At 44.6% G+C, this 27,080-nt stretch overlaps 2 protein-coding genes across 8 annotated transcripts in view; one reads left to right on the forward strand and one right to left on the reverse strand.

Moving 5' to 3' along the window:
* PRMT2 (protein arginine methyltransferase 2) overlaps positions 1-22,467 on the forward strand; it is a 39,977-nt gene extending 17,510 nt beyond the window's left edge. For 2 of the 3 annotated variants that reach the window (XM_040357589.1, XM_040357588.1), the window contains 5 exons: positions 7,840-8,015; positions 11,972-12,101; positions 16,911-17,044; positions 21,976-22,147; positions 22,323-22,467. In XM_040357589.1, coding sequence (XP_040213523.1) covers positions 7,840-8,015; positions 11,972-12,101; positions 16,911-17,044; positions 21,976-22,147; positions 22,323-22,355 — 645 coding nt within the window. In that variant the 3' untranslated portion in view covers positions 22,356-22,467. Of the gene's footprint in view, positions 1-7,839; positions 8,016-11,971; positions 12,102-16,910; positions 17,045-21,975; positions 22,148-22,322 lie in introns of those variants that run through there. The other variant, XM_040357590.1, reaches the window with a different exon arrangement.
* A 1,669-nt stretch (positions 22,468-24,136) lies between these two features.
* Positions 24,137-27,080, reverse strand: part of DIP2A (disco interacting protein 2 homolog A) — a 165,623-nt gene continuing 162,679 nt past the window's right edge. For all 5 annotated transcript variants that reach the window (XM_040357583.1, XM_040357582.1, XM_040357585.1 and 2 more), the window contains 4 exons: positions 26,676-26,750; positions 26,104-26,278; positions 25,248-25,371; positions 24,137-25,140 (listed from right to left, as the gene is read on the reverse strand). In XM_040357583.1, coding sequence (XP_040213517.1) covers positions 24,888-25,140; positions 25,248-25,371; positions 26,104-26,278; positions 26,676-26,750 — 627 coding nt within the window. In that variant the 3' untranslated portion in view covers positions 24,137-24,887. The remainder of the gene's footprint in view (positions 25,141-25,247; positions 25,372-26,103; positions 26,279-26,675; positions 26,751-27,080) is intronic.

Here is a 27,080-nt window from a genome sequence, read left to right on the forward strand (position 1 = left end):
GACCTCACCCTGCAATATTAAAAGACATTTAAGTCATATAATTCAATTTTCAAAGACCACCTAATAACTATGAATTATACATCAGACAGGAGGCTCATATCTTATGCATGATCTTTCTTTATTCATGCTCACAGCAGAAAACCAACTTTAGTGAAATGTTATAGAAAAAAATGTTTCTTTAAACTGACAACCAGAAAGCTACACCCCCGGCAGCCCTCTAGGTGGGTCTGCCAATCACGAGGTAGTCCAGTCAGTATATAAAGGCCTGTCCCTTTAGGAACCTCCTCTTTCTTTCTGCTCACAGATCAGAACTCAGATAAGTACTTTACTAGAATCCTAGAATTTATATATTTTATCATATTTTGATTCAGTATTGTTATTTACAGTGTTGTGTGTGTGTGTGTATATATATATATATATATACACTCTTATCCTAGATTCTTGTCATCCTCTACCCCCCCCCCCCCCCCTCCCTCGGGGCGCGGGGTATTTCTCCACCTTTTTCTTTTACTATTTTTTCCCCTTCCTGACAGAATCCGTTTGCATTTTCCTACTTCATCTACCTTGATGACTCTCTATTTACTTTTCCTGATGGCGCTCCGGTCAGCGCGCACCCTTCCGACGCTCTGTCCGGCCCGAGCCCTCTCACTCTCAGCCGCGTGATCTCGTCAAACACCGCGAGATCTCGGCGCCATTTCTTCCTTCCTTCTCAGCTCGTTCGCGCTCTTTCCTCCCTACAGCGCGCTCTCACAGAGGGAGGGCGTGTCGCGACTCCTCGTCCTATCAGGTCAGGACGGGAGTTCTCGCGAGACTACGCCCTCCTCCCCCGTGCTCCGCTCCTCCGTCACGCTCAGCAGTGTGTGAGCGATCGGAGAGGTGGACGGAGCACGGACCCTGCGGTACGATTATCCTGGGAATTTATTCCCTCACTACCATACTTCCATCCTAAATTCCCCAATAGATAGTTTAATATTAATCGATCTAGCGATGCAGCCCTCCCTCCTTAGTGCTACTGCACTCTCATTACTAATTGATATACATCTGATTTTTTCTCAGCATCCCTAGCCCTCCTTTAGTCTAGCGCTGCATTTTACCCCTAACAGCACTATTGCCAACAGTTTTCACCATGGCAGAAGGCAGAGATCCCACCATTATGGACATGCCCATAGAACTATTAGATCCTTCACAGGACACACCTGTAGTCATGACTACAGCACAGATCCAAGAGCTGATAAAACAATCAGTGCAGGCTGCCATGGCCTCGGTGGTATCTACCCCACCTATACCCCATAGGTCCGGATCTGCTGACACCGGCATACCTATTATAAAGAAGGGTAAAGCGTCTCAGAAACGCCGCCACATTGACGTGGCCCACGACTCCCCGGCAGGGGAAGTACTAAACATGCTCCAGACAGTACCATCCCAGGACTGTCGACCCACTGTTCTCCCAGACTCGGTACGACCCCCGGGCCTCGGGGAGATAAATTTACAGAGGCAACGATCCGCCAGGCGGACAAAACCGGACTCCTTTGTGGACTCCTCTCCTGAGTCGTCCGCGGAGTCCGAGGCGTCTGACGCCTATGAGTCTGGAGAAGATGATGAGGATTATGAGGACAGTGGGCACCTGTCGGCTAAGAACGGCACCAACCCTGTACCCCAGGGTGAGGTTTTATTGGACTCCCACGGGGAGCCATTCTTTGACCCCGAAGCCATTAGTCACCCCAGATCCGGTGATTGGACACCCCTACCCGAGGTGGCTCAATACATTGAATACTGGGCTCGGAGGTCGGTCGACAAGACCAACAGAAATAAACTTCGCGCGGAATGTCCCCGCCCGTGTATTACCAAAAAGGTAGTGAGCACTCCTGAGGTGGACCCCATCCTCTTGAGATACCTCACTAAGAGTGGGAAATATTCTAAAAAGGGGATAGAGAGGTCCTTCAAAATGATCCAAGACCGGGTCTTAGACCTGTTTGGCCCCATCACAAAGATCCTAAATCTCAGTGAGCAGGCTTCCGCCTCTGGACAACCCGTCGATTTATCCCAACTTAGGGGATGGGCCCAGAGAGCGGTGTGTCTCCTGGGTTCAGCAAATACTGCATGCTCCATGGAGCGTCGACGCTCAATACTCATGAGACTTGATCCCCAACTCTCCCATCTGGCCGACTCTGAACCGGGGCCGTCTGCCGACGGCATGCTATTCGGAGATTCCTTAATAAAGGACATAAACAAAATGGTAGGGCTCTATTCCAGCCTGGACAAGGCCCAGACGTCTCTGAAGAAGACTAACAATAGAGTTTTTCACAAGGCCGGTAGATATAGAGGCCGCTCTGCCGGCCGTTTCTCCTCCTCCAGGCCATTCCAAAGAGCTCCCGTGCAGTACCAGACTCCACCGCCCTACTCCGTACCGGTTGCACAACCAGCACCCTTTTTCCCCCCCCGGGGACGTCCATGGAGAGGCCGAGGAGCTAGAGGCTACCCCCGTTCCAGACCATCTTCCGGTGAGTACGATACCTCTGCATTTGTCCCACATGCCTGTAGGGGGAAGGTTGAGACATTTTATCCACGCCTGGTCTGCGATTACGGCAGATTCGTGGATACTCAATACAGTGGCGGGCTACCAAATAGAATTATATGCCCTTCCAGTGATGGACCATACTCCTCACCCCATCCGGTTTTCTATCCCAAACGCCAATCTGATGGACAACGAATTACAGGATCTCCAGACCAAACTAGCTGTAACAGAGGTGGACTCAAACTCTCCCGGTTTCCTCAGCAACCTTTTTCTAGTCAGAAAAAAGGGCGGAGGTTTCCGACCGGTCATAAACTTGAGGAACCTCAACCAACATGTCGTCTACCGACATTTCAAGATAGAAGGCATTCACTGCCTAAGAGACCTCTTACGCCCGGAGGATTGGTTAGTCAAGGTGGACTTGAAGGACGCCTACCTTACAGTTCCCATCCATCCGTCCTCTCAACACTTACTCCGTTTCCTGTGGAGGGACAGAGTGTGGCAGTTCACTTGTCTTCCCTTCGGTCTCTCCTCAGCTCCTTGGTGTTTTACCAAGTTACTAAAACCTGTGATAGCATCCCTACGGAGCAGAGGTGTGAGATTGATCGTCTACCTAGACGACATACTCATAATGGCTCGCTCACCCCACCAAGCAAACGTCCATGCATCCTGGACAGTTACCCTACTTCAAGACCTGGGTTTCCTAGTAAACCACGAAAAGTCGGTCCTTATCCCATCTCAGGAGATGGAGTTTTTAGGATTTCTGGTAGACACCAACCTAGCGGTCCTTCGTCTACCCAAGACCAAACTTTTGACCATACGCAAGGAGATCAGCCTCGTGCTCAACAAGCAGAGGGTGTCCTTACGCGGACTGGCACGTCTCGTCGGTCTATTGGCAGCGTCGATCCAAGCCATCTTTCCTGCCCCCCTCCATTACCGAGCCCTTCAGAGGCTCAAAGCCCTTCATCTCCGCCAGGGGCTCCGCTACGCGGACGAAGTCCAGCTGGACGCGGAAGCCATGGGGGAGCTTCGATGGTGGCTGCGCCATGCCGTAGAATGGAACGGCAAGACCATATTCAGCTCCAACCCGGACTTCATTCTGGAGTCGGATGCCAGCCGCCATGGCTGGGGCGCTCGGTGCGGTTCATCCTCCACAGGAGGGACGTGGTCCGCGGAGGAATCACTACTTCACATCAATGCGTTAGAACTCTTAGCAGCCTTCTTCGCCGTCAAGAGTCTACTACCTCACGCTTTCAACTGTTGTATATTGCTTCGCATGGACAACGTCTCCGCTGTCCAATACGTCAATCGGCTGGGGGGCTCCAAGTCCAAGATCCTAGCGGATCTCGCGAGGGAGTTCTGGCATTTCTGCCTGGAACGCAACATCATTCCAATCGCGGAATATATTCCCGGCATCTCCAATATAGTAGCGGACTGGAACTCCCGTCACCTGTCCGATTCCAGCGATTGGCGACTGGATCAGGCAGTATTCCTTGCCCTCAATCTCCTGTGGGGTCCATTTACCCTAGACCTCTTCGTGTCCCGCCTCAACCGCCAACTCCCACAGTTTTACAGCTGGAGACCGGATCCGGAGGCTCAGGCGGTAGACGCCCTTCGCCAGACCTGGCCCCGAGGGACGCACTATGCGTTTCCCCCCTTCTCCCTGATCCTCAGGGTTCTTCTTCACATTACACACCTGAGAGCGGCGGCCGTTCTAATCACACCATGGTGGCCGACGCAACCGTGGTTCCCTCTCCTCCTGGGGATGACGGTGGATCTCCCCAGACTCCTCCCTCATTCCCCTCACCTTCTCACCGGTCCCAACGGGGACCTACATCCATTACTCGTGGACCACTCACTTCCTCTCCTCGCGTGGTTGGTCTCGGGGTGCCCGGTGCAGGCTGCGTCCTTTCAGGAGCAGCTAGGAATCTCCTCACCATGGCCTGGGCCCCCGGAACTAGGTCGGCATACCAATCAGCCTGGAGACTCTGGGTTCGTTGGTGTGATCAACGACAGGTTGATCCCATTCAAGCACCTGTGACCCTAGTGGTCAATTACTTAGCGGAATCCTATGGATCCGGGAAGTCTTACAATTCCCTCAATGTATATCGATCAGCGATCTCAGCCTACCACTCTCCCGTTGACTCGCTACCGGTAGGTAGGCACCCTTTAGTGTGCCGCCTACTACGGGGCGTTAGGTTTCAACGACCCCCACGGCCCAAGTACCAACAGACTTGGGACGTGACCAAAGTTCTCTCCATGTTCTCAGATTGGAACGACAATGATTCGCTATCCTTGAAGTTACTATCCTTTAAATTGACTGTCCTCTTATGTCTGATCTCCATTAAAAGGGTGTCAGACGTCAGAGCTCTGGACATTTCCAGACGCCAGTTCTCGCCTCAGGGGGTGAGGTTTACGGTCGTACGTCGTACTAAGACCGGACTTCAGTCGGTTTTTTACCCTTTCTTCCCATCTCATCCACACCTTTGTGTGGTTCGCTGCCTACAAACTTATGAGTCTAGGACGTCCCCATTACGGTCCCTACGTTCTTCGCAACTTCTTATTTCTTACGTTAGACCTCACCTTCCAGTTTCTTCGGCCACATTGGCCAGGTGGGTACGCTCTGTCATGGACATGGCAGGGATCGACACGTCCCTATTTGGCGCTCACTCTTCCAGAGGGGCGATGGCTACTAAGGTCATCACTGCGGGAGGCTCCCTATCGGATCTATTACTAGCAGCAGACTGGTCTTCAGCGACCACATTCCGTCAATTTTATTTCAGACCGGAGGAACACGTATCTATGACTGTGTTATAATTAGGTGTTTTTTACTGTATGCTTTGTTATAGCTTTAAACTTGCATAAGATATGAGCCTCCTGTCTGATGTATAATTCTAGATTTTCCTAGCTTGTGACGGAAAATATTGATTATATGAAGACAGGAGGCGAGTATCTTCCCTCCCGACCCGTCCCTTTCACTGTATTATGTCTCATTTATTCCAGGTTATTGAACCACGCATGTTCCAGTTCTATGACTGACTGTTCCAGCGCGTCCTGTTTGATCTCCTGTTGGGATCGTTTCGTCATGTTTTCTTCAACACTTGGACCGTTTGTCCTCACAGATCGGAGGTGGGGGCTCCCTCTCCATCCAGATGCCCGGCTGTCGATTGTCTACGGCTTCAGAGGTCCAGTTCCAAGGATTAGATGTCGGCCTGTTATCGATATCCGGGTTTGTTTACAGTTCGCCTCAAGAAAGAGGAGGTTCCTAAAGGGACAGGCCTTTATATACTGACTGGACTACCTCGTGATTGGCAGACCCACCTAGAGGGCTGCCGGGGGTGTAGCTTTCTGGTTGTCAGTTTAAAGAAACATTTTTTTCTATAACATTTCACTAAAGTTGGTTTTCTGCTGTGAGCATGAATAAAGAAAGATCATGCATAAGATACTCGCCTCCTGTCTTCATATAATCAATATTTTCCGTCACAAGCTAGGAAAATCTAGAATTACATACTCAAAGAGGTGCTGGAAACCTTTAGACTTGCATGAGTAGTCAAGTGAAGAAAAATTTCAAACAAGCTCAATAACTCTGGGGAGGCAGTTCTCCCACAGCAAGGCTTCTAACAAGCTCTATAACTCTGGGGAGGCAGTTCTCCCACAACAAGGCTTCAATCGATGGGCACCCAACAGTTGCTCATTCCATAGAAATACTGAAAAGAGCACCAGACCAAAAAGTGATCAAAAAGTTGGTGAGGAGTACAAAGACCAGTGTGTCTTGCCTATGGTCAAGCATGGTGGTGGGAGAGTCGTGGTCTGGGGCTGCATGAGTGCTGCCAGCACTAGGGAGCTACAGTTCATTGAGAGAACCATGAATGCCAACATGTACTGTGAAATACTAAAGCAGAGCATGATTCCCCTCCCTTCGGAGACTGGGCCGCAGGGCACAATTCCAACATAACGACCCCAAACACATCTCATAGATGACCACTGCCTTGCTAAAGAAGCTGAGGGTAAAGGTGATGGACTGGCCAACCATGTCTCCAAACCTAAACAAAGGTGGAGGAGCGCAAGGTCTCTAACATCCACGAGCTCTGTGATGTCATCATAGAGGAGTGGAAGAGGACTCCAGTGTCAACCTGTGAAGCTCTGGTGAACTCCATGCCCAAGAGGGTTCAGGCCATGCTATTAAATAATGGTGGCCACACAAACTATTGACACTTTGCACCCAATTTGGACATTTTCAGTTAGGGATGTACTCACTTTTGTTGCCAGTGGTTTAGACAATAATGGCCGTGTGTTGAGTTATGTTAAGGGGACAGCTAATTTACAGTCATATAAGCTGTACACTCACTACTTTACATTGTAGCAAAGTGTAATTTCTTCAGTGTTGTCACATAAAAAGATATAATTAAATATTTACAAAAATGTGAGGGGTGTACTAATTTTTGTAAGATACTGTGTTTTAATAGGGCTGTGGAAATTAAAGATTACTTCCTCGATTAATCATTTATTTAATTTGTGATTGGTACTAGTGGTGCAACGGATCGTAAATGATCCATGATCCTAACGGGTCACCATATGCGGATAAGCACACCACGTAATCCACGGAGCTCCGCTGCTGCCTCTGCCATAGGAAAGGCTGCGGCTTCGGCCTAGCTCCCGGAGCGGCGGCCTTCTTGGTCCACCCAGCAGCGGCCTAGGTGAGCCTAGAGCGGCGCGCTGACGTCATCACCTGGCCTTAACTGCTCATGTTCGGCCGGCTTCTCTGGTAAGACTAAGCAAGCAGTAATCTTCCTATACAGTGGGGGAGATGTGGACCATATTACAGGGGGTGGGGGAGATGTCTGTGGATATTACAGTGGGGGGGAGATGTCTGTGGATATTACAGTGGGGACTATATATGGTGGTGATTCAAAAAATGTATGTGCGTTCTAATTAATCGAAATTAGTTGATTATTTTTTTAATCGATTAATCGAACATTTTAAACGGTAACGGCCCTATATTTTAATGATGGCTTTAAGAATTGCCAGTTTACCCAGCCAAATGTTTTCCTTTATCACATGGTACAGGACACGTCTTCAATCATAACAGATGGGTTAAATGCTGCACCTTCAGGTGATTGGACTCTAGTAATATATTATGTTTAAAGACCTGTGTTTTGCACTGTATTTAAAAAAAAAAAAGGATTATACAGGAACGTAAAAAATCCAGTTTTTCTCTATTTTTTCCTTTTCTCCTTAGCCACCCCTGCCCTGATTGGTACATTCCAGTCTATCACATTGTCTTCCTTTTTTTATTTGTGCTCTCTCATTTTATGTTTTATTTGCAGTTTGAATTCATGTTGGAATCTGTTCTTCTATCTCGTGACCTGTGGCTGAAAGAGAGTGGAATAATGTGGCCGAGTACTGCATCTATTCACATGGTTCCATGCAGTGCAGAGAAGGAATATTCCACCAAGGTTCTCTTCTGGGACTCTGCCTATGGGCTCGACTTCAAGATGTTAAAGTATGTTTGTTTGACTGTATGCACCCCTAAGATTCTTCCCCACAAACCTGTCTACCCTGTGTATGAATTACTTGCCAAAAACAATTGGTTGAATATACTAGTGAAATACAAGTGTTTTGTTTTAGGCCTCTTTCACATGAATGTACGAATCCTGACATCCGTTTGAAGGGCCATCTTCAGCTGCCCGGGATGCACAGGTTTTTCCATACAGAAATGTGCGGGCAACCTGTTGATATCAATGACAGGCCACTGGCTGGAGTGACTTGCATGAATCTCCACATGTGGTCTGTCTGCACATCAGACCTTCACTGAGGTGCCCTCTAAGATGTGTGTGAAGGTCCTTGCAGCCAACTGCCAGTCATTGATTTAAACCGGCTGCCTGCAGGCCTGGGCATGGAAAAACCTGCAGATCTGTCAGTGTATCTGTGTACCCCGCATGGTCGTGCTAATTTGGAAACTGACTGCTAGTACAGGGAACTTCCCCCCGTATTGCTGGGGGGGAGGGGGAGAGAAACGGATCAGGCAGCGGCTGCAGCATTGAGAACATGTTACATGTTCCACACGAAAAACAGGTGGAACATGTAACATATTCCCAAAGGTGAACTTATCCTTTAAAGGGTCACTAAAGGAATTTTTTTTTTCAGCTAAATAGCTTCCTTTACCTTGCTGCAGTCCTGGTTTCATGTCCTCATTGTTCGTTTTTGCTTTGATGTTGCTGTAAATCCCTCTCTGTTTTGGACACTTCCTGGTTGCCTGTTTCCTGATAACCACAGTACTGGGAGATTTCTCACGGTGGTCACTAATCAAGGAGGTGTGAGTAAAACAAAACTGGATTGGTGCTGAGGAGTTTTAGACAAAGTATCACTGCTCTCTATTGGCTGACTGCCCTCTAGTGGCTCTCTGTACATCAGAGAACCAGCAAACAACAGCAAAAACGAAACTACACTGCAGGCACATTATATGATTGTTTTTTTATCTATTTTTAATCATTTTTAAAAGGAATCAGTTAACTATTATGTCTCTATGCCCTGTAAACAGTCATTTCAGCTAAAATTTTTTTTTCCTTTAGTGACCCTTTAAGCCTTACGCTGCATTACCGCCATGTTGTTGCAACATGTCTGATTCTAAGCACAGTCTGGCGGGGTACTGTTCTGGAAGCCCCCAGCTCATACTCTACTAAAGGCCTGGGAGCTGCCCATAGCACACTTACTCATGGTGTCTGCAGATAGGAATCAAGTTGCCATCTGCTACTAAAATATATTACGCCATATGAGTCCTCTTCAGCTCTGTCTGTCTGGTGTGGCCAGCTTCTCTGCCATTTTGGCTTAGTCTTACATGACTGTAGTAAAAACCTATTTGGCCCAAATCAACCAGTTATTTGCGGACTGTGACCAAAGATGCCACAAGCACACGCCTGCACCTTTTTGCAAATTCTCTATCTGATTTACCTGTGTCTTTGGTGGCTTCTGAGCCATCAGCCTATGAGACTCTGTGTGATTCTGAGTTCCTCCAGTTTTTTCCTGGGGAGGCAGAGTCCACTGTCTTTTAAAATTTAAAAGAGATTGTTTTGGTTGTTGTTAATGCGGAATGTACTACTTTAAAAACAGAGGATCGGCCTGTTGCTTCTACACATGCTATATCCTATATTGGAACCTTTTACTCCCAAGGCCACAAAGACTCCCCTTGCAACCACATCTCTATTTTCTTCACAGAGATTGTAAACACACTGAAAAAACATCATTTGCGTACATGTTACATAAACGCAGAATAGTCGGCTAAAAAATCACAGCACTGACAAATGGTCTGGTAATGAAGGGGTATGACAGGCTTGTACTCAAGTGGTTAGGGACCCAGTTGATCTCAGCAGTTGATTGCCCTTCTCTAGACCTCTCACTGGCATGTCTGGCCTTTCACCCTATCCTGGCTGTGATTTTACTTTGCCAAACCATACCTGTACTTATGTTTTAAAAGATCTTACCACTTTTCCAGTTAATCCCTCGGCTCTTGATGGCACCTTGTTTAAAGTTCTGGACTGGGAAAACGGTGCGTAAGAAGAGTTTGATCCATGAGGAACAACATCCCTTTGAATCTACTCTTGATTCCATTATCAAGGATGCATTGGGTGGCAAGAGTATCCATTTTCCTCAGTAGAAGCCTGAGGATTCCAGACGGCAAAGCCTTTTCCCTGTTTAACCATTTAGAAATGTCCTGTACAGTTTCTTCACTCCTGCATCCTCCACTTTTAGGCTTTCATAAGCTTGGCTTATTCAGTCCCTCCACAAGGTCTGCCACTAAGGCCCCATTCACACCTGAGCGTAGCGGTTTTGATAGTTTTTCTGGCGTTTTGACGCACGTATTCGCACATATTTGCATACAGCGTTGTCTGACGTTTTTGAACTTTGTCGTTTTTTTATTTTAGCCAAAAGGAAAAATGATCATCTCTTTCATCATTTGTTGCTATGTTTGTAGATTTTTTTTTTTTATCTTCTTCCTGGGTGAATATTCTATTTCACAGAACAGATTAAAGCGACAAAACGCCCGAAGAAACGCTCGTTGTCGCGCTAGACGATTGAATCGATCATTTCCATTAGTTTCTATGGGAATACAAACGTTCAAAAACGCCCAAACCAGCTCAATTCGAGCGCCAAAAAAGGGTCCAGAACTTGTTTGAGCTTCAGGCGTTTTTTGGAGTGGAGATGTGAAGCATCTCCATTGAGAATAATGGATTTTTTTCCCCTCTAGCGTTTTATAGCTTCAGGCTACAAAACGCTCTGGTGTGAATGGGCCCTCCAAAGTTTGCAACATCCTCAGGTATGATGGTGCCCCCTACTTTCCAGTAGAATATATCTGATAACCTTTGTGAAAATTGGGACAGCTTTTGTTTTTTTAGATGTTTGGGTGCAGGTGGTGGTATTCCAGGGCTACAAACTGGAGTTCTTTCTCCTCCACCTTCTCAGTTTCTCACCTCCAACCTTCCTGTGTCTCTGCACAGATTAACAAGTCTCCATTAAGCCCTCTAGGGTCTTCTAGAACAATATGTCATTTCCCAGTTTACTCCAAACTGTTTACGCTTCCTCAACCCAAAGGGTCCCATCTTTATTTTCAGAAGCCAGAAATTGTGCATGGAATCTACCAGACTGCTTCATTAAAAACCAAGACATTCTCTTTAGGTCTAGGAGTAATAGCAATAGCCTGCAACTCCTCAGGTGTAGCATTGTTGGTTAGGGATTTAATGGGCTTAGTCACTCCAGCCTGAGGGCTGCTAATGCCGTGACTGTGCCATGGTTCTGGACCCTACTGTGGTTAGAGGTATAGTCAGGGAATGATTAAGCAATAATTCCAAATTAATGTAAAGAAAAGTCCCAGATGCTCAAAGTAATACTAAAAACTTTATTTTTGCATTGCATTGGCGGCCTAGTTTTTATCATGGACTGCAGAATAATTGGCTTTTGGAGTGGTTGAGTAGTTAAACTGAGTGTTCCGCCTATCACGGAACAGCACAAGGAGGAGCACGATTTTTTAAAACTGCACGGCCGACGTCTATGTCACAGACTTGGATTCTGCAATGGGCAAGGTACTGACTCGAGTATAAGCCGAGGGGGTCATTTTCAGCCCCAAAAAAAGGGCTGAAAAACTTGGCTTATACTCGAGTGTATATACGATGTGTATTTTACTTAAAATGTGTGCTTGATAAACCACTGTGCTAATATCATATGACATAAACATTTGGAACTACCATCATTTTATTCTACAGGGTCTCTGCTTTCAGAAAATGTATGGGTTGTGGGTTTATCTAATCTTCAGGCCTAAAAGATGCAAGATGTTGCCAGAGCAAAAGGATTAAACCTTAGTAAACAGAAATTATTGTGCCTGCACAATGTTTGTAAATTATAGTTACTATAGAACTGGCTAAATACATTGCCATTCTTTGTTATGAGATTGTATTTCTATTGCAGGTCTATGGCTGTACAAGAGTTCCTGGCAAAACCAAAACCTGACTATGTGCTAAATCCTGAGGATTGTCTGTCTGAGCCCTGCGTCTTGCTGAACATAAATATGAAGACTCTAAAAGTTGAGGAGCTTGAGGTGAGTATCATTTTTGCTTTAAACTACATTCTTAAGGCAAGAACTAAATGTCACAATGTTGTTAGACTTCCCACAAGGCCCATATATATAAAAATAACATGTTATGCTTCTGTGCAGTTGGTTTTGCACAGGGCAGCCTGGATCCTCCTCTTCTTTGGCCCCTCCCTCCTGTTGAGTGCCCCCACAGTCAGTAGCTTCCTATGATGACACTGGTGCAGAGTGACAGCTCTGTGTGTCCATTCAGACACAGAGCCCTGACCCGCCCCCCCTCCCCTGATTGGCTGACTGGCTTTGATTGACAGCCGCAGGAGCCAATGGCACCACTGCTGTGTTTAGGCCAATCAGGAGTGTCCCGGACAGCTTAGACATCCATGGACATCACTGAAGAGAGATGGGGCTCAGGGGGTGCTGGGGAGGCTGCTACACACACACACAAGGGGCCAGCAGATTCTCGTAGTTTGGCGTAACTTTGTGCGGGCGTAGCGTAACCTATTTACGTTACGCCTCCGCAACTTAGACGGGCAAGTGCTGTATTCTCAAAGCACTTTCTCCGTAAGTTGCGGCGGCGTAGTGTAAATAGGCCGGCGTAAGCCCGCCTAATTCAAATTTGGAACAGGGGGGCGTGTTTTATGTAAATGTTCTGTGATTGACGTTTTCACGAACGGCGCATGCGCCGTCTGTGGAAATCTCCCAGTGTGCATTGCTCCTAATACGCCGCAAGGACGTATTGGTTTTGCCGTGAACGTAAATTACGTCCAGCCCCATTCACGGGTGAGTTACGCAAACCACGTAAAATTTTCAAATTTTGTTGCGGGAACGACGGCCATACTTAACATTGGTACGCCGCACTTACGCCACCATATAGCAGGGGTAACTTTACGCCGGGAAAAGCCTAACGTAAACGGCGTAACTGTACTGCGTCGGCCGGGCGTACGTTCGTGAATTCGCGTATCTAGCTGATTTACATATTTCGACACGTAAATCAGCGTACACACCCCAGCGGCCAGCGTAAATATGCAGTTACGATCCGACGGCGTAGACTTACGCCTGTCGGATCTAAGGGAAATCTATGCGTAACTGATTCTAAGAATCAGGCGCATAGATACGACGTTGTATCTCTTTTGAGAATCTGGCCCAAGGTTTTTTATCTTGATGCATAGAATGCATTAAGATAAAACACCTTCTGCCTTTACAACTCGTTTTAAGTTGTTGTTGAAGGGTTGTGTTAATAGACAAGTGGATGGTTTTTTTTTTTTTTTTTTTTTTTTTTTGGGGGGGGGGGGGGGTTCAGCCAGGAGGTTGGAAAAAATAAAATAAAAATTATTCCTCTATTCAAACAAATGAGTGGATGGAGAGATCGGCTGTCACAATACACTGCAGTTGTTGATTGACAAACTCTTTTCCAGCTAGTCTATTCAGCAAAAGTTGATCAAACTATCGACCTCTGAGCAGGAATGGCCACATGCTGATCACATTTTTATCAGTATCACTTTGTGCAAGCTATTGAACTGTAAAGAATATGTCTGTGAACAGCTCCTGTTGAGGTGTATTGACTCCCAGAAATTGTGTGACGAGTATTTCAGATATATTTTAATGCCATCTTCATGGGGTTGGTACTCCAAATGTTTGTAGTGTATGGTTTGTAAAAATTACTGAGATGGCAGACATCTGACTACAGCATAGCTTCACATTGAAGTAATATTTCTGTAGACTTGTGCTGAATAATTTGTAACCATGGCACAAACATTGCCATCTTTGCAAAGTCATGTTGCTTTCTTCAAACCTCTAGACCTCAGTCACCAACTTGCAAACTTATAGCAGGAATATTTGTCACACATACACATCACATTACAAAGAAGGAGGTCAATGCTAAAGAAAGGCCAGAAATAGTAATTCGCCACGCTGTTCTAACAAAGCTTAGCACAATAATAAGTATTACTGCTAATTGTGTTCAGTTTGTTTTTTGGCTATGTATACCCTGTGTGCATTCTGAGATCAATGCATGTCATGGGCTGTGTGTGTTCAGTGTGTGGATGACAACAAAAGCAGAAAGAAACAAATGGCCATATAGAAGGAGAATTGGGGAGGGGCCCTGAGGTGGAGGCAGACAGAAGAAGTTGGTGTATGAACATGGAGAGCATAATAGTAACCATACATTGTACAATCTATTAGATCTACCATCAACCTCGAAGAGCAAAGGCCTACTTAATTTCATATGAATGCACCGGATTGTGTAGGATTGTCCTCGGAATACAGTGATACGCACCGCATTGCTGTGACGATCACATGCGACTTCTGTTTAATATATGGCTTAACTTGGATTTTATTCACACAAATGGTGCAGGATCCTTTTTTTTTTTTTTCGCATTGAAATTGGATCACATGGGTGTGAACACCCATGTAATTCGATTCCTGTCTGAATTCACAATTTGCACTGCAATCCAATCTGGAGGTGTCAATAACTTTGTATTGACACCCACAGTGGTTTGCAGAGGGCAGTGTGAACTGCCTGCGAAGGGGATGCGATGCGGAAATCAAAACTGGAATTGCGCTGGTTCCAGCATTGCATATGTGTGAACCGGGGCTTAAAGTGGAGATTCACCCTATAAAAAATTTCTAACATTATATCCAGCCCAGTTCTGCAAATAAAATGACACTGACCTTTTTTTTATTTCCCCTGTAGATATCGTTTAGCCATAGAATTCACAGCAGCTTCCGGGTAGGGAATCCCGCGGGAGTGGGCGTTCCTATTGACATGCCAATCAATTGGCATGCTAAACGACAGCGCACACAGCGCGTCACGATTTCCCGAAGGAAGCTCGGGTCGGCTCGGCTCTATTCGGCGCCTGCGCACCGGCGCTGAATAGAGCCGAGCCGACCCGAGCATCTTTCGGGAAGTTGTGACGCGCTGTGTGCCATCGTTTAGCATGCCAATTGATTGGCATGTCAATAGGAACGCCCACTCCCACGGGATTCCCTACCCGGAAGCCGCGGTGAATTCTATGGCTAAACGATATCTACAGGGAAAAAAAAAAAAGGTCAGTGTCATTTTGTTTGCAGAACTGTGCTGGATATAATGTTAGAAATTTTTTATAGTGTGAACCTCCACTTTAAGCTTCAGGGAGTTGGTGCATGTATAGATACACTTACCGGCCACTTTATTAGGTACACCTTGCTAGTTAGTACTGGGCTGGACCGCCTTTTGCCTTCAGAAATGCTTTTATTTTTTGTGGCATAGATTCAACAAAGTGTTGGAAACCTTCCTCAGAGATTTTGGTCCATATTGACATGTTGGCATCACGCCGATTTTTCGGCTGCACATCCATGATGCGAATCTCCCAATCTGGTGACTGTGGTGGCCATTGGAGTACAGAGAACTCATTATCATGTTTAAGAAACCAGTGGTGAGATGATTGGAGCTGTGTGACATGGGGCATTATCCTGCTGGAAGGGGCCATCAGAAAATGGGTACACTGTAGTCATAAAGGGATGGACATGGTCAGCAACAATACTTTGGTAGGGCGTGGCATTTAAACTATGCTCAATTGGTACTAAGGGGCCCAAAGTGTGCCAATAAAATATCACCCACACCATTACACCACCAGCAGCCTAAACCGTTGATACAAGGCAGGATGGATCCATACTTACATGTTTTTGCCAAATTCTGACCCTACAATCTGAATGCTGCAGCTGAAATCGAGACTCATCAGACCAGGCAATGTTTTTCCATTTTTTTTTTTTTTATTGTCCAATTTTGGTGAGCCTGTGCAAATTGTAGCCTCCTTTCCTGTTCTTGGCTAACAGGAATGGCACCCGGTCTGGTCTTCTTCTGCTGTAGCCCATCTGCTTCAAAACTTTGTGTTGTGCGTTCAGAGATGGTATTCTTTATACCTTGGTTGTAACAAATGGTTATTTTGAGTTACTGATCCCTATCTATCATCTTGAACCAGTCTGCCCATTCTCCTCTGACTTTAACAAATCATTTTCGTCCACACAACTGCTGCTTGCTGGATATTTTCTCTTTTTCTGACCTTTCTATGTAAACCTTAGAGATGTTTCTGCATGAAAATCCAAGTAGATCAGCAGTTTTTGGAATATTCATATCAGCACCACGCTCTACATCTACATGCCTGAATGTATTAAAGTGGAGGTTCACCCAAAAAGTTAATTTTTAACATTAGATTGATGCTCATTTTGTCAAGGGGAATCGGGTAGTTTTTTTAAAATCGAAGCAGTACTTACCGTTTTAGAGAGCGATCTGCTCCACCGCTTCTGGGTATGGGCTGCGGGACTGGGCGTTCCTATTTGATTGACAGGCTTCCGACGGTCGCATACATCGCGTCACGATTTTCCGAAAGTAGCCAAACGTCGGTGCGCAGGCGCCATATAGAGCCGCACCGACATTCGGCTACTCGTGACGCGATGTATGCGACCGTCGGAAGCCTGTCAATCAAATAGGAACGCCCAGTCCCGAAGACCATACCCGGAAGCGGCGGAGAAGATCGCTCTCTAAAATGGTAAGTACTGCTTCGATTTTAAAAAAACTACCCAATTCCCCTTGACAAAATGAGCCTCAATCTAATGTTAAAAAAAAATAAATTCAGGTGAACTCCCGCTTTAAGTTGCTGCGATGTGATTTGGCCGATTAGCAATTTGTGTTACCAAGCAATTAAACAGGTGTACCCAATAATAAAGTGGCCGGTGAGTGTAGAGGCAAGAATCCTCCAATGCTGCTGATACAAAACAAAACCCTCTTTTCATTCTATAATACATTATTAATGTATTGTGACAATTTCTGTCTTCTTTTAGAGAATGAGCGGTCCATTTGCATTCCATGTAAAACGTGATGGCATACTCCATGGTTTCACTTCTTGGTTCAGTGTCCAGTTCCAGAACATTGAGAACCAGGGGCATGTAGAACTGCATACAGGTCCCTTCAACCCGTAAGTCAAATCTAGCAAACATCCAAGTTTATATGCATCTCTGAATAGATATTACATGAATACTTATAACTTGTTCAAAGTTTTCATAAATATCAATTCATTAATGTTTCGTTAGAGTAGGTAGAACCTATTAATCTGTGTGTAGATTGAATAACAGGATTTTTGGAACAAGATTGCAAGTGCTGAGATCTGACCCATAGTACTATTCTCCCACTATAACCTTTTTTATTTTAACCCCCCCCCCCCACACACAAAATATAAACATTTGTATTCTATTTGCCTACCTTCTTCTTTTTTTTTTTCTGCTTTGAGCTGGGTTTCTGGCCTAGACTGGGCTCTGCTGCCTCTTGGGATAGCCAAGTTGCAGCTATTCTAGAAGGCAGTGTGTTCCTAAGTCGCAACCATGCAGCATATTTGTGCCTACTGGCAATCTGGCAGAACATGGCAGTATTTTTGCGCACATGCAGAAATCCTATTGTGTGTGTGTGAGCATATGTCCTGCTGATTTCTGCCAGGTCCTGGATACCTGGAAGACACAGTAGCACACGTGCCCACATGCCTGAGTTTTTAATATTGCAATGGGGGTGGCTATTCATTCAGAAGTTTAGTTACTCTTTAAGGCCTCTTGTTGATCCAGGCCTGATCGTAAAATCAGGATTTGACCCAAGAGCAATTTCTGGGTTTGAAGTTTCTTTCCTCACACCTTGGGCAGTGTACTTTTGTGTTTGAACAATGTGGAGATCCAACTTATCCTTGGGACAAAGGATTTGGTTGATTTGGAGCCCATGGAGCATCTGCCAGGAGTTTAATCAGGTTGAAATACCACATCCACCTGGATCAGTCTTGAGGTATAAGGATAGGTGTAATTTCATTAATCTCGATCTTAGAGAGCAGGATTTCAAGGGTGGAAAGGCATAGAATAGATCCAGCATTAGACAACCAAATAGTATTGACACTCCAGAATATTGATTAACACTAGGCCCACACAGCCTACTCATAATGTAGTCTTCTGAGACTGGGTCACACCAGAGGCTGTGCCACTGCTGTGGACCTGGAAAGTGCTTTCCAACCAACTAAAACAATATACGGGGGTCTGGAAGGAGCCACAAGCAGAGCCCAGGGCCAAAGGTCACATTCCAGGCAGGCCCTGCAATCATCCAGTCCAGCGGGTTATGGATATGGCCTCCAAAGCTGTTGCTGAAGATATGCCAATTTGGATAGCTGCATTAGAGACCAGCTCAAGCAGCATGTAGATTAAGCCCTGATCGGGGGGAAAAACTTAAAGGGGTTGTAAAGGTTTGTCTTTTTGATTTTCTAAATTGGTTCCTTTTAAGCTAGTGCATAGTTGGTTCACTTACCTTTTCCTTCAATTTCCCTTCTAAATGTTTTTTTTTTCTTTGTTTGAATTTCTCACTTCCCGTTTCTCCTCAGTAAGCTTTCCACCATCATCCGAGTGGTGGAAAGTCATTTAGAACAGCTTACTGAGGAGGAACAGGAAGTGAGAAATTCAGACAGAAAACAAAGAAAAAAAAAAAACATTTAGAAGGGAAATTGAAGGAAAAGGTAAGTGAACCAACAATGGACTAGCTTAAAGGAACCTATTTAGAAAATAAACAAACCTTTACAACCCCTTTAAACTACTCTTGTAGGTGACAGTATATCCCAAATGAATGAATCCCAAAAAATCTGAATTCTGTTTGCGCTCTGTGGAAGAAAACACATTTTCTTTTTTTTGTTTTTTGATACGAGTAGACAATGGTTAGAACCTCTGACAGCTTATAATTTGTCATGTCCTGTTGGTGAGGTTTCCCTTTCTTTCCCAAGTGGAATACACACCTCTAAAAAGTGAGCGAAAACCCCCTCAAACAGCCGACTCCAAAATAGTTGTCCTCAGTTAAATATTTCCCCTCTTTCTTTTCCGGTGCCAACTGTATTTTGGATTTACCATAACTCTCTGACAATAGTCAACAGGACGGGTAAAGTGGATCTTCCCAGGAGGGAAATAGAAAAAAATTGATAGCGATTCCAATTCTCCCCCCTCCATCCGAAAGTAGAAAGAACTGACATTGCATACACTAGTCCTGGTTAGAGTAAATATAACTAGTCACATGCTGGTCTAGTTTAATCTTGGAAATAAAATAGTTTGTCCTCAAAATGTTCCCTGGTAGTGCAACAACCAATTACCAATGAGGGAAAGCAGGAGAAAACTTGCAAGGTTTGAAATATGCATTCAAGTGCAACTCTTTTTTTCCCAAGGTTTGTATACAGTATGGTGGAAGATTTACAACCTCTCTCGTGATTTTATTAGTTTGTGTGCCAGTTAGATATTTTCCCTTGCCACCCCTATCTTGGTAACTGTAAGGAACAAGGAAAATGGCAAAAACTTTAAAATATATCATCATCTACTATATAATATCATCATCAAAAGATTCAGAGTATCTTGAGAAACATCTGTGCACAAGGCTGAAACGCAATAGTGGTGATCTTCAGGCCCTCAGACGGCACTGCATTAAATCAGGCATGATTCTGTGATGGACATCACTGCATGGGCTCCGGAATACTTCCAAAAATCACTGTCTGAACACAGTTTGCTGTACCATTCAATACATCTCCTCTGGGCCAAAACTCATTTAAAATGGTCTGTTTCAAAGTGGAAAACTGTTCTGTGGTCAGATGATTTGAGATTTTTTTTGGCACGCATGGATGCTGCACCCTCCATGTTTGTTATCAGCACTCAGTTCAAAAGCATGCATCTCTGATGGTATTGGCAGCTTGCACATCTGGAAAGGCACTACAAATGCTGAAAGATATATGCAGGTTTTAGAGCAGCATGTGCTCAGGCAAGAATGGGATAACCTTTCTCTCCCAGAACTCCAGCAACTGTTCTCCATAGTTCCCAGATTTTTGATGCTGAAAGTGGTACATTGTTTTGCATGGAAATTTGGCATTTTATATTGTAGGCCTGTAATTCTTGGAAATAATTTACTTAAATCTGTCCAAACAAGAGACTAGTAGACATTCCGGTTATGATAAAGTTTGAAACACAAAATCATTATATAAATAATAACATTTATTCAATAATGTAATCAATTTGAAAACACTGAAATTTGCTCAGTTGCAGAATTGTGGCTGTCGTTACTTTCAGTGTTTGATGAATTTCCCCTTGAATCACTATGGCTCAATTCTGCAAGTGATTCAAATTTTTTATTGACGTTTTCTAGCTGGTCTAAAACCGCTTTTGGTCACCATGGACAATCTCAAGTTTCCAGGCAGAAGGAACAATATAATATAAAAAACTGCAGGCAGGGCACTGGAAAAATCATTAACAAAAGGGATAAGAAATAATGTGATACAGTAATGTAATATTATGTGTTATTCACTTTTTGAATTTGGGGCCAGGCTCCATCCACATGCGTCGCAACGCTTGCAGGGAACGGAGCCTGGCACTGTGATGGATCGAGTTGAAGACACAGCGGAGAGACCTCATCGCAGAATCCAGGAGACAGAGTAACTTTGCCTGGATCCTGCAATGCAATCCCGAGTAAGGTTCGGGGTTACCGATTTTGGTAATGAAAATTCACCCCGTGCCAGACTCGGGAGGTTAAAAGAAGAGGGGGATGCTATACTGTGGCAAACATGGGCCTGTCCCAGAAAAGATGTGCTCAGATTGTACTTTGCCAGCTTTTGTTTGCCCTGACCCAACTTTTTTTTGAAAGGTGTTGCTGCCGTCAATTAAATAATGTAACATTTTCTCAGTTTAAACATTTCATATATTTTCTATTGTGAATAAAATACAGATTTATAGGATTCGTAAATGAATTCTGTTTTTATGTAGGTTTGCATAGCATCCCAACTTTTTGGAATTGGGGTTGTATGAGATGGTTTCTTTTATAAAATTTTGCAAATAAATTAAGAAAAACATTTTTGTTCCCCTCAAAATTTTCAATTAATTTGGGTCAATGCTAAAATCTGAAAAATGTCCTGGGAAACAAGGAAGTAAAATAGTCCGGTCTTGAAGTGGTTACTTACCGCATCTTTATGGTCAGACTTTAGTTCCATTGTAGTTGCCATTCTTGATGGCCTTTTAGTTACTAAAAGGAAGTGGTCTGATTTAAAGAGTTAATATTCTTTTCTTGTAAATCCTTTTTAATCTCAATGTGCGGCTAATTGTGAACTACAAATTATGTTCTAAGCTTTAAAAGGGAATATTTTGTCTGTAAGGGCCCTTTCACACGGGGCGCATCCGTGTACAGGCTCCGCTTTGCTCAGCAGGGATCACTCTGTCGATCCCCGCTGAGCAGGCAGATGACAGGTCTGTCTCTGCACACTGTGCAGGGACCAACCTGTCAGAGCGCCGCTCTCCCCTATGGGGGATCGAATGACGACGGACCGTAGAGTCAGACCTGAACGCTCTGCCCATGTGAAAAGGGTGCCCAAGTGGCATGATGAGTAATGACTAATCCTAAATATGTTCACTTGCAAAGAAAGTCTGCAAGTTGCGTTTGTAAAAATTGATTACCTGTTTTGTTGGTGTCAGTGCTAAGTAACAATTTGCAAAGTAGCTGGACACGTGTCTGACTTTGCATGCTTGATAGTGTTTCAATAGGTCAATGAATGTGGATACCTGAGGATGACATCAGTCTATGTCATAGACTCTGAGGTCTTTTTTTTAAAGCAGTGAATGCGACTTTCAAAAACATTCACTGTGGCGAAATCGCCACTGTCATTTAAAACACATGCAACTGGAAGATTTACTTGCAGAAAATGTCTGATGCAATGCTTTATAAATATATCTCACGTATGTCAGCCAATTCTAAGGAATGAAGGTGAAGTGTATAGGTCCCTATTTTATCATATTTAGATTCATGCACTCCAAGCCCACATCATTTTTTTACTGCATGCTTTATAATCGGGTATATTTGTTTTCTAAGGCTCACTCACTGGAAACATACACTCTTTATGCTGGATGAACCAATACAGATTCACAGAGGAGACAGGGTTGAGGGCTCTGCAGTATTTAACAGGAATCCTATGTGGAGACGTCACTTATCTGTCGCACTCAACTGGTCTGTCACTGCGGAATCAGCGACAACAGCACACAATGTGAGTATCTCACACCATAATGAAATGTGCATGAACATGTCTGAAGGGAGCGTTTGCTGGGTTGCCTCCAGGAAGCCGATTGGCTGCCAGCGGCAATACAGTTGTCTCTTCAGACATATGTCCACTCTAAGTGCTGCACTGGGTTAGTAATATTCCATGTTTCTTTTATTGATAGGTTGGCTGCAAGGTATTTCCAATATGGAGATGAATTTCTTTCCATGGGAGTTGCTGAAGGTGTTTCTTATACGAACAAGACACGTTGGACTGTAATCCACTTACATTTCAAATATATTACCTGGCAGATAATGACAGGCAATGTATAATTGACCGGGTGGTATCACACTAATAGTTAAAATATATCTTGCCATATCTGCCAACCTAATTTGAAGGATAGGTCTATTTTCGAAACATATAATGTATTTTTGAGAACCCAGTGTTTGCCTTCTGTGGTATAGCTAGCTTGACTGTGATACTCTTGCCATTTCCAGGCCCTGCAGGCTAAATAAGTTATCTGTAGAATACATTTGGTAAAGGCATCACCATTGTTGAATATAGAACACAGATTGTTTCCATGATGGTAAAGTTAGAATAACACTTCAGCCAAGAAATCAATTGTGGGTAGACCCATACTATACACCAGGACTCAAAATTTCAAGCCCTGAGCTTCTAGCCAGGCCTCAAGTGTTACTCGCCACCAGTTGCCTTACCTAACCCATACACTGCCCCGCCCCTAATTCCACCCCTAAAAACACCCTTGTAGATTATCTCTTGGAATGACACTGTTAAATGTTTTATGCCGAATCAAGTTACACAATTAAATATTACCAACAACAACTTTAACAAAATGGGACATGGCACTGGGGCAGACCAGAGGGACATGGCACTGGGGCAGACCAGAGGGACATGGCACTGGGGCAGACCAGAGGGACATGGCACTGGGGCAGACCAGAGGGACATGGACTTTTTTTACTTCTGCAAATATTGCTCTGCTTCTTATGTACAAGACTCCCTCCTCCTCCTCTGCCTTCTCTCTAGAACCAGGTCTTTTCCCCCATTCTCTTGCTGTCTCCTCTGCAACCCCCATCCATCCTCCTCTCTCTCTCCCTCTCAAATTCTACCAACTCTGATAATCAGGAGCCCCCTGTGTGCGGCTCCACACTTGCATGTCCCCACTTCCCCCTTTTCATTCAGTCAGGCAGTGAGGAGAGGAGCTGCAGCACAGCGGGAGGGAGTACAATCCAGCACCGAGATTCACACACCTGCATAGCCACTGACGCCGCACAGCATACTGCCGCTCTCTTGTCAGGGCAACTCTTGGTGAGCGATGTGCTGCACTGCCTACCTGGAGTGGTGATAATCGCAGTCCTCCTGCTCACTTGTTCCTTCCTGCTCTCTGCTCTCCAGCTACATTGGTCAGGTTGGGAAGCCAGGCTCAGAGAGGTCATACTATCAGGTCCCATGGCTTAACGAGAATTGTAAGGAGAGCACCTGTGTACTGCTCTGCATGTGTGCGGCTCACCCGACTACTTTTCCTGGGCACGCACCTTTCCTCTTCGGCCGCCAATCGCAGTGTGGCTCTAAGTGTAGGCACAGATTGGACTGTTGGTCATGCAGAACTGTTATCACTCGTCCCCAGCTTAAATCCACTCGCCAAATGCTAGCAGGCGAGTGGAAATTTTGAGGGCTGCTATACACCAGTGGTCTCCAAACTGTGGCCTGAGGGATGGATGCAGCGATTGGGTCACTATTCTTCCTACTGACATCAACAATGGGGGCATAATTCTGAACACTTTTCCACTGCTATCTATGATGGGGCACTATTCCTCCCACTAAAGATTTGGCATTGTTTACGCCAGTTGACAACAGGACAATTTCTATTCCGTCTGGCCCCTAAAGTCTGAAGGACAGTAAACTGGCGCTTTGTTTAGAAAGTTTGGAGACCCCCACTATACAACGCACACAAGATGAAAAACAAGAAGTAACACAAAACACCTTTTTAAAATGTTTAATGTGCTTTTTATCTTTTTGTAATATCACAGATAACTGTTGGGCTCTTTAGTGCTTAATGATTTTTTTTTGTTTTCATTTTTTCTTTGCTATAAAAACTACAGTGTTAAAATTGAAGTGGGTCTCTCCCCTCATTTTCTTGACCACAGGGGCATGTCCATTAGCCTGATGCACTTAATAAATTATACTGTTTATGTACATAATTACATTCGGTTCAGTGATGAGAAGTGAAGTAGCAGCTCACTTAGGGCTGGTGAACATTCACACTTTGGACAGGTCCACCTTGGCGCAGGGGGAAGGCATGATCACCCCCGTAAACTATATGTAAAAAATAAATGTATGTGCTCAGATTCAACAAATCCGGAGATTCACATTATTGCATGAAATTGGGCTCTTGTAAGGCGACACAACACAGGAGGCAGGATGTATTGCTGCACAAAGAACAGCATTGAAGGGGGAGAGGAAGCTACATCCAGTGTCACAGTAAGAGGCAACAATCCACTAGGTACATTCTCCTCTAGACATTTCTTGGCAATAAAATGCCCCTTCCTCTCTCTGTGACTTGGAACATTCCTGGGTGGTGGGAAGACACATCGCCTGAGAAGGAAGACAGCAGCAATCCAGGACCTCAAATAATGGAAGTAATAGTCGGTCAGTCTCCTCTCTCAGCTCTTTCATTCCTCAGCACCCAGTGTGTCAAGGGTCAGGTAAGAAGCAACTTATCACCATAATGTCACATGTTATATGCCACATATATAGGATCGAGCTGATCAGCAAGAAATCCATCCCTAAGGTGCATGCGCTGCTTCTCTCCTCGAGAGTTGATAGGAATGACACCTGGGTCCACTATGACCACGACACCAACAATCAGGTAGTGCTCCTCCAGGACTACGTTTGTCACAAGGGCCACCAGGTCGAGGGCCTCCTGCTCTGGCCCATCCAGCTCCAGTACAACCACCAATAGGTTTGTCCATGTGAAGACAGCACTAAATAGACCAGAAAAGAACACAGTAAGTGGACTGGGCCCAAAAGAACAATTCTTATCACATCATGTTAGTTGAGAACTTATTCATAGAATTAAAAACAAACTCACCATTCTGCAATATTTTTGTGAGATCGAATCACAGATGTTTCTATGTCAATGGGATGGTATCTCATACCCCGTAATTCCAATGTTTCATCGAGAGAACCAACCACGTATAAGGCATCGTGCCTCTCTAGGAAAAGAGATAAAGATTTTCTCTTTTAAAGGCATTCTGTACAGACTGTTTGTAATTGCAATTACACATTGTAATACCATGATTGTAGATATTATACATTTTCAACAGGCAAGGCAATCAAATCTTTTACTTTTCTAAATGACTTAAAATGATCTAGCTGTTTTTGCTAAATCCTGTTATATTCTTAAAGCTGAACTCAAGCCTGATATAAAAAGAAGACAGAATGGCACCTGGCTGTGGCCTGGTAGGAGCCAGTCAATCTCTGTTGCCGCCCTGAATGTGTTGACAAAAGGAGATGGAGCGAGCCAGAGAGGACATTGGCGTTCTGCTACAGTGTATGTTGAGAACATGGTTGTGCTGTCTGGATCACAACAGCATCCCAATAAAATTTGCTAGGTAAATCAGCTCATGCTGGGTATTTCCCAAATTGTCTGGTGTTCAGCGTTAAAATAAAATCTCCACTAAACTAATAACACAATAGTGGAAGCTGGATGTTTTCCTAGTAAACCTCACAAAACAGTCTCATCATCACCCTGTTGCTGACTGGCAGAGATGTCCATCCTGGTTATACCCTGACCTTTGCCACACCCTGAAAGTAACAATTGCTGAGGCTAAGCAAACTCGAAGATGCTCTGCTAAACTAAACAACTGAATGACAATGGAAGAACCATGCTGAATGTTGGTGGTAGGATAGTCTCCAAACAAGTCCTAATTTTCTAACTTCATTACCTCCGCTGGCATCCGTTAGCTCTGTTCTTCTGAGAAATCCAAGATATCCAGTCCGAGACCACACAGTCTGAGTGTCCCCGAAGCTGAGCCGTGCATTAAAGTGATCAGCATGCAAAGCCTCCTCACCATACACAGTGTAATAACCATTGGCATTATGTGGGCTGCTCACCCAAACCTGTTGAAAACAAAAAATTGGCATTTATTCCTTATTTTTTAAAAGAGAGAAAAAAAAACCTTTTATCTTAGGGAATGGTTACTATTTCTGTATCCTGGTGGGGAGATTTTCCTTACACTTCCAGTCTCAGAAACACCAGGAAGTATGAGGAAATTTCTCCAAAGCAGGGAAAAATAACCTCTTATATTGCTCTCTGTTGGAGGATTTTCACTCATCTCCTGTTCTTCTGAAAGCTCTAACATTTGGGTTCCCCATTAATTTCTGTACCGGAAACAATGATCACCACCACAAATTGAGAGGGTGAATCTTCCCCCAGCAATAAACATTACAGCTACTCTGCCCCTCCCAATTTTTTTTTTACATACGCTACTTTACACGAACGACCATGTTTACTTACCTCCCCTAAATGAGAGTCTCCAAGTGGTCCTTTGGTCTCTGTATGTGCAATAATGACTTTCACCCCAGGAAGAATCTGTAAGGAAGCATAAAAGGTAATTTACTGAGCTGAGTGTTGAATACAATATCCACAAGGTCTATGCAAGGCTATGCTGACAAGGGTATACTTTTTAAGTTTTGCATCAAAGCATGCAGGAATCCATGTGTATTGTAGGTTACTGCCTCCTTGTACCCACAAATTAATCAACAAGAAAACCAATCACATTTTAGCATAAAAAAAAAAAAAAATCATAAACAGTGTGTGCCAAATTCTACAGGGATAGGTCTAAGTGGGAGTTGGGGGGTAAAGGGGGAGGGGTACAAAGGTTTAGGCAGAGGATACAGATAAACTGCCTTTGTCACTGAA

The sequence above is a fragment of the Rana temporaria genome, chromosome 6 (assembly GCF_905171775.1).
Source record: "Rana temporaria chromosome 6, aRanTem1.1, whole genome shotgun sequence".
Taxonomy (NCBI): domain Eukaryota; kingdom Metazoa; phylum Chordata; class Amphibia; order Anura; family Ranidae; genus Rana; species Rana temporaria.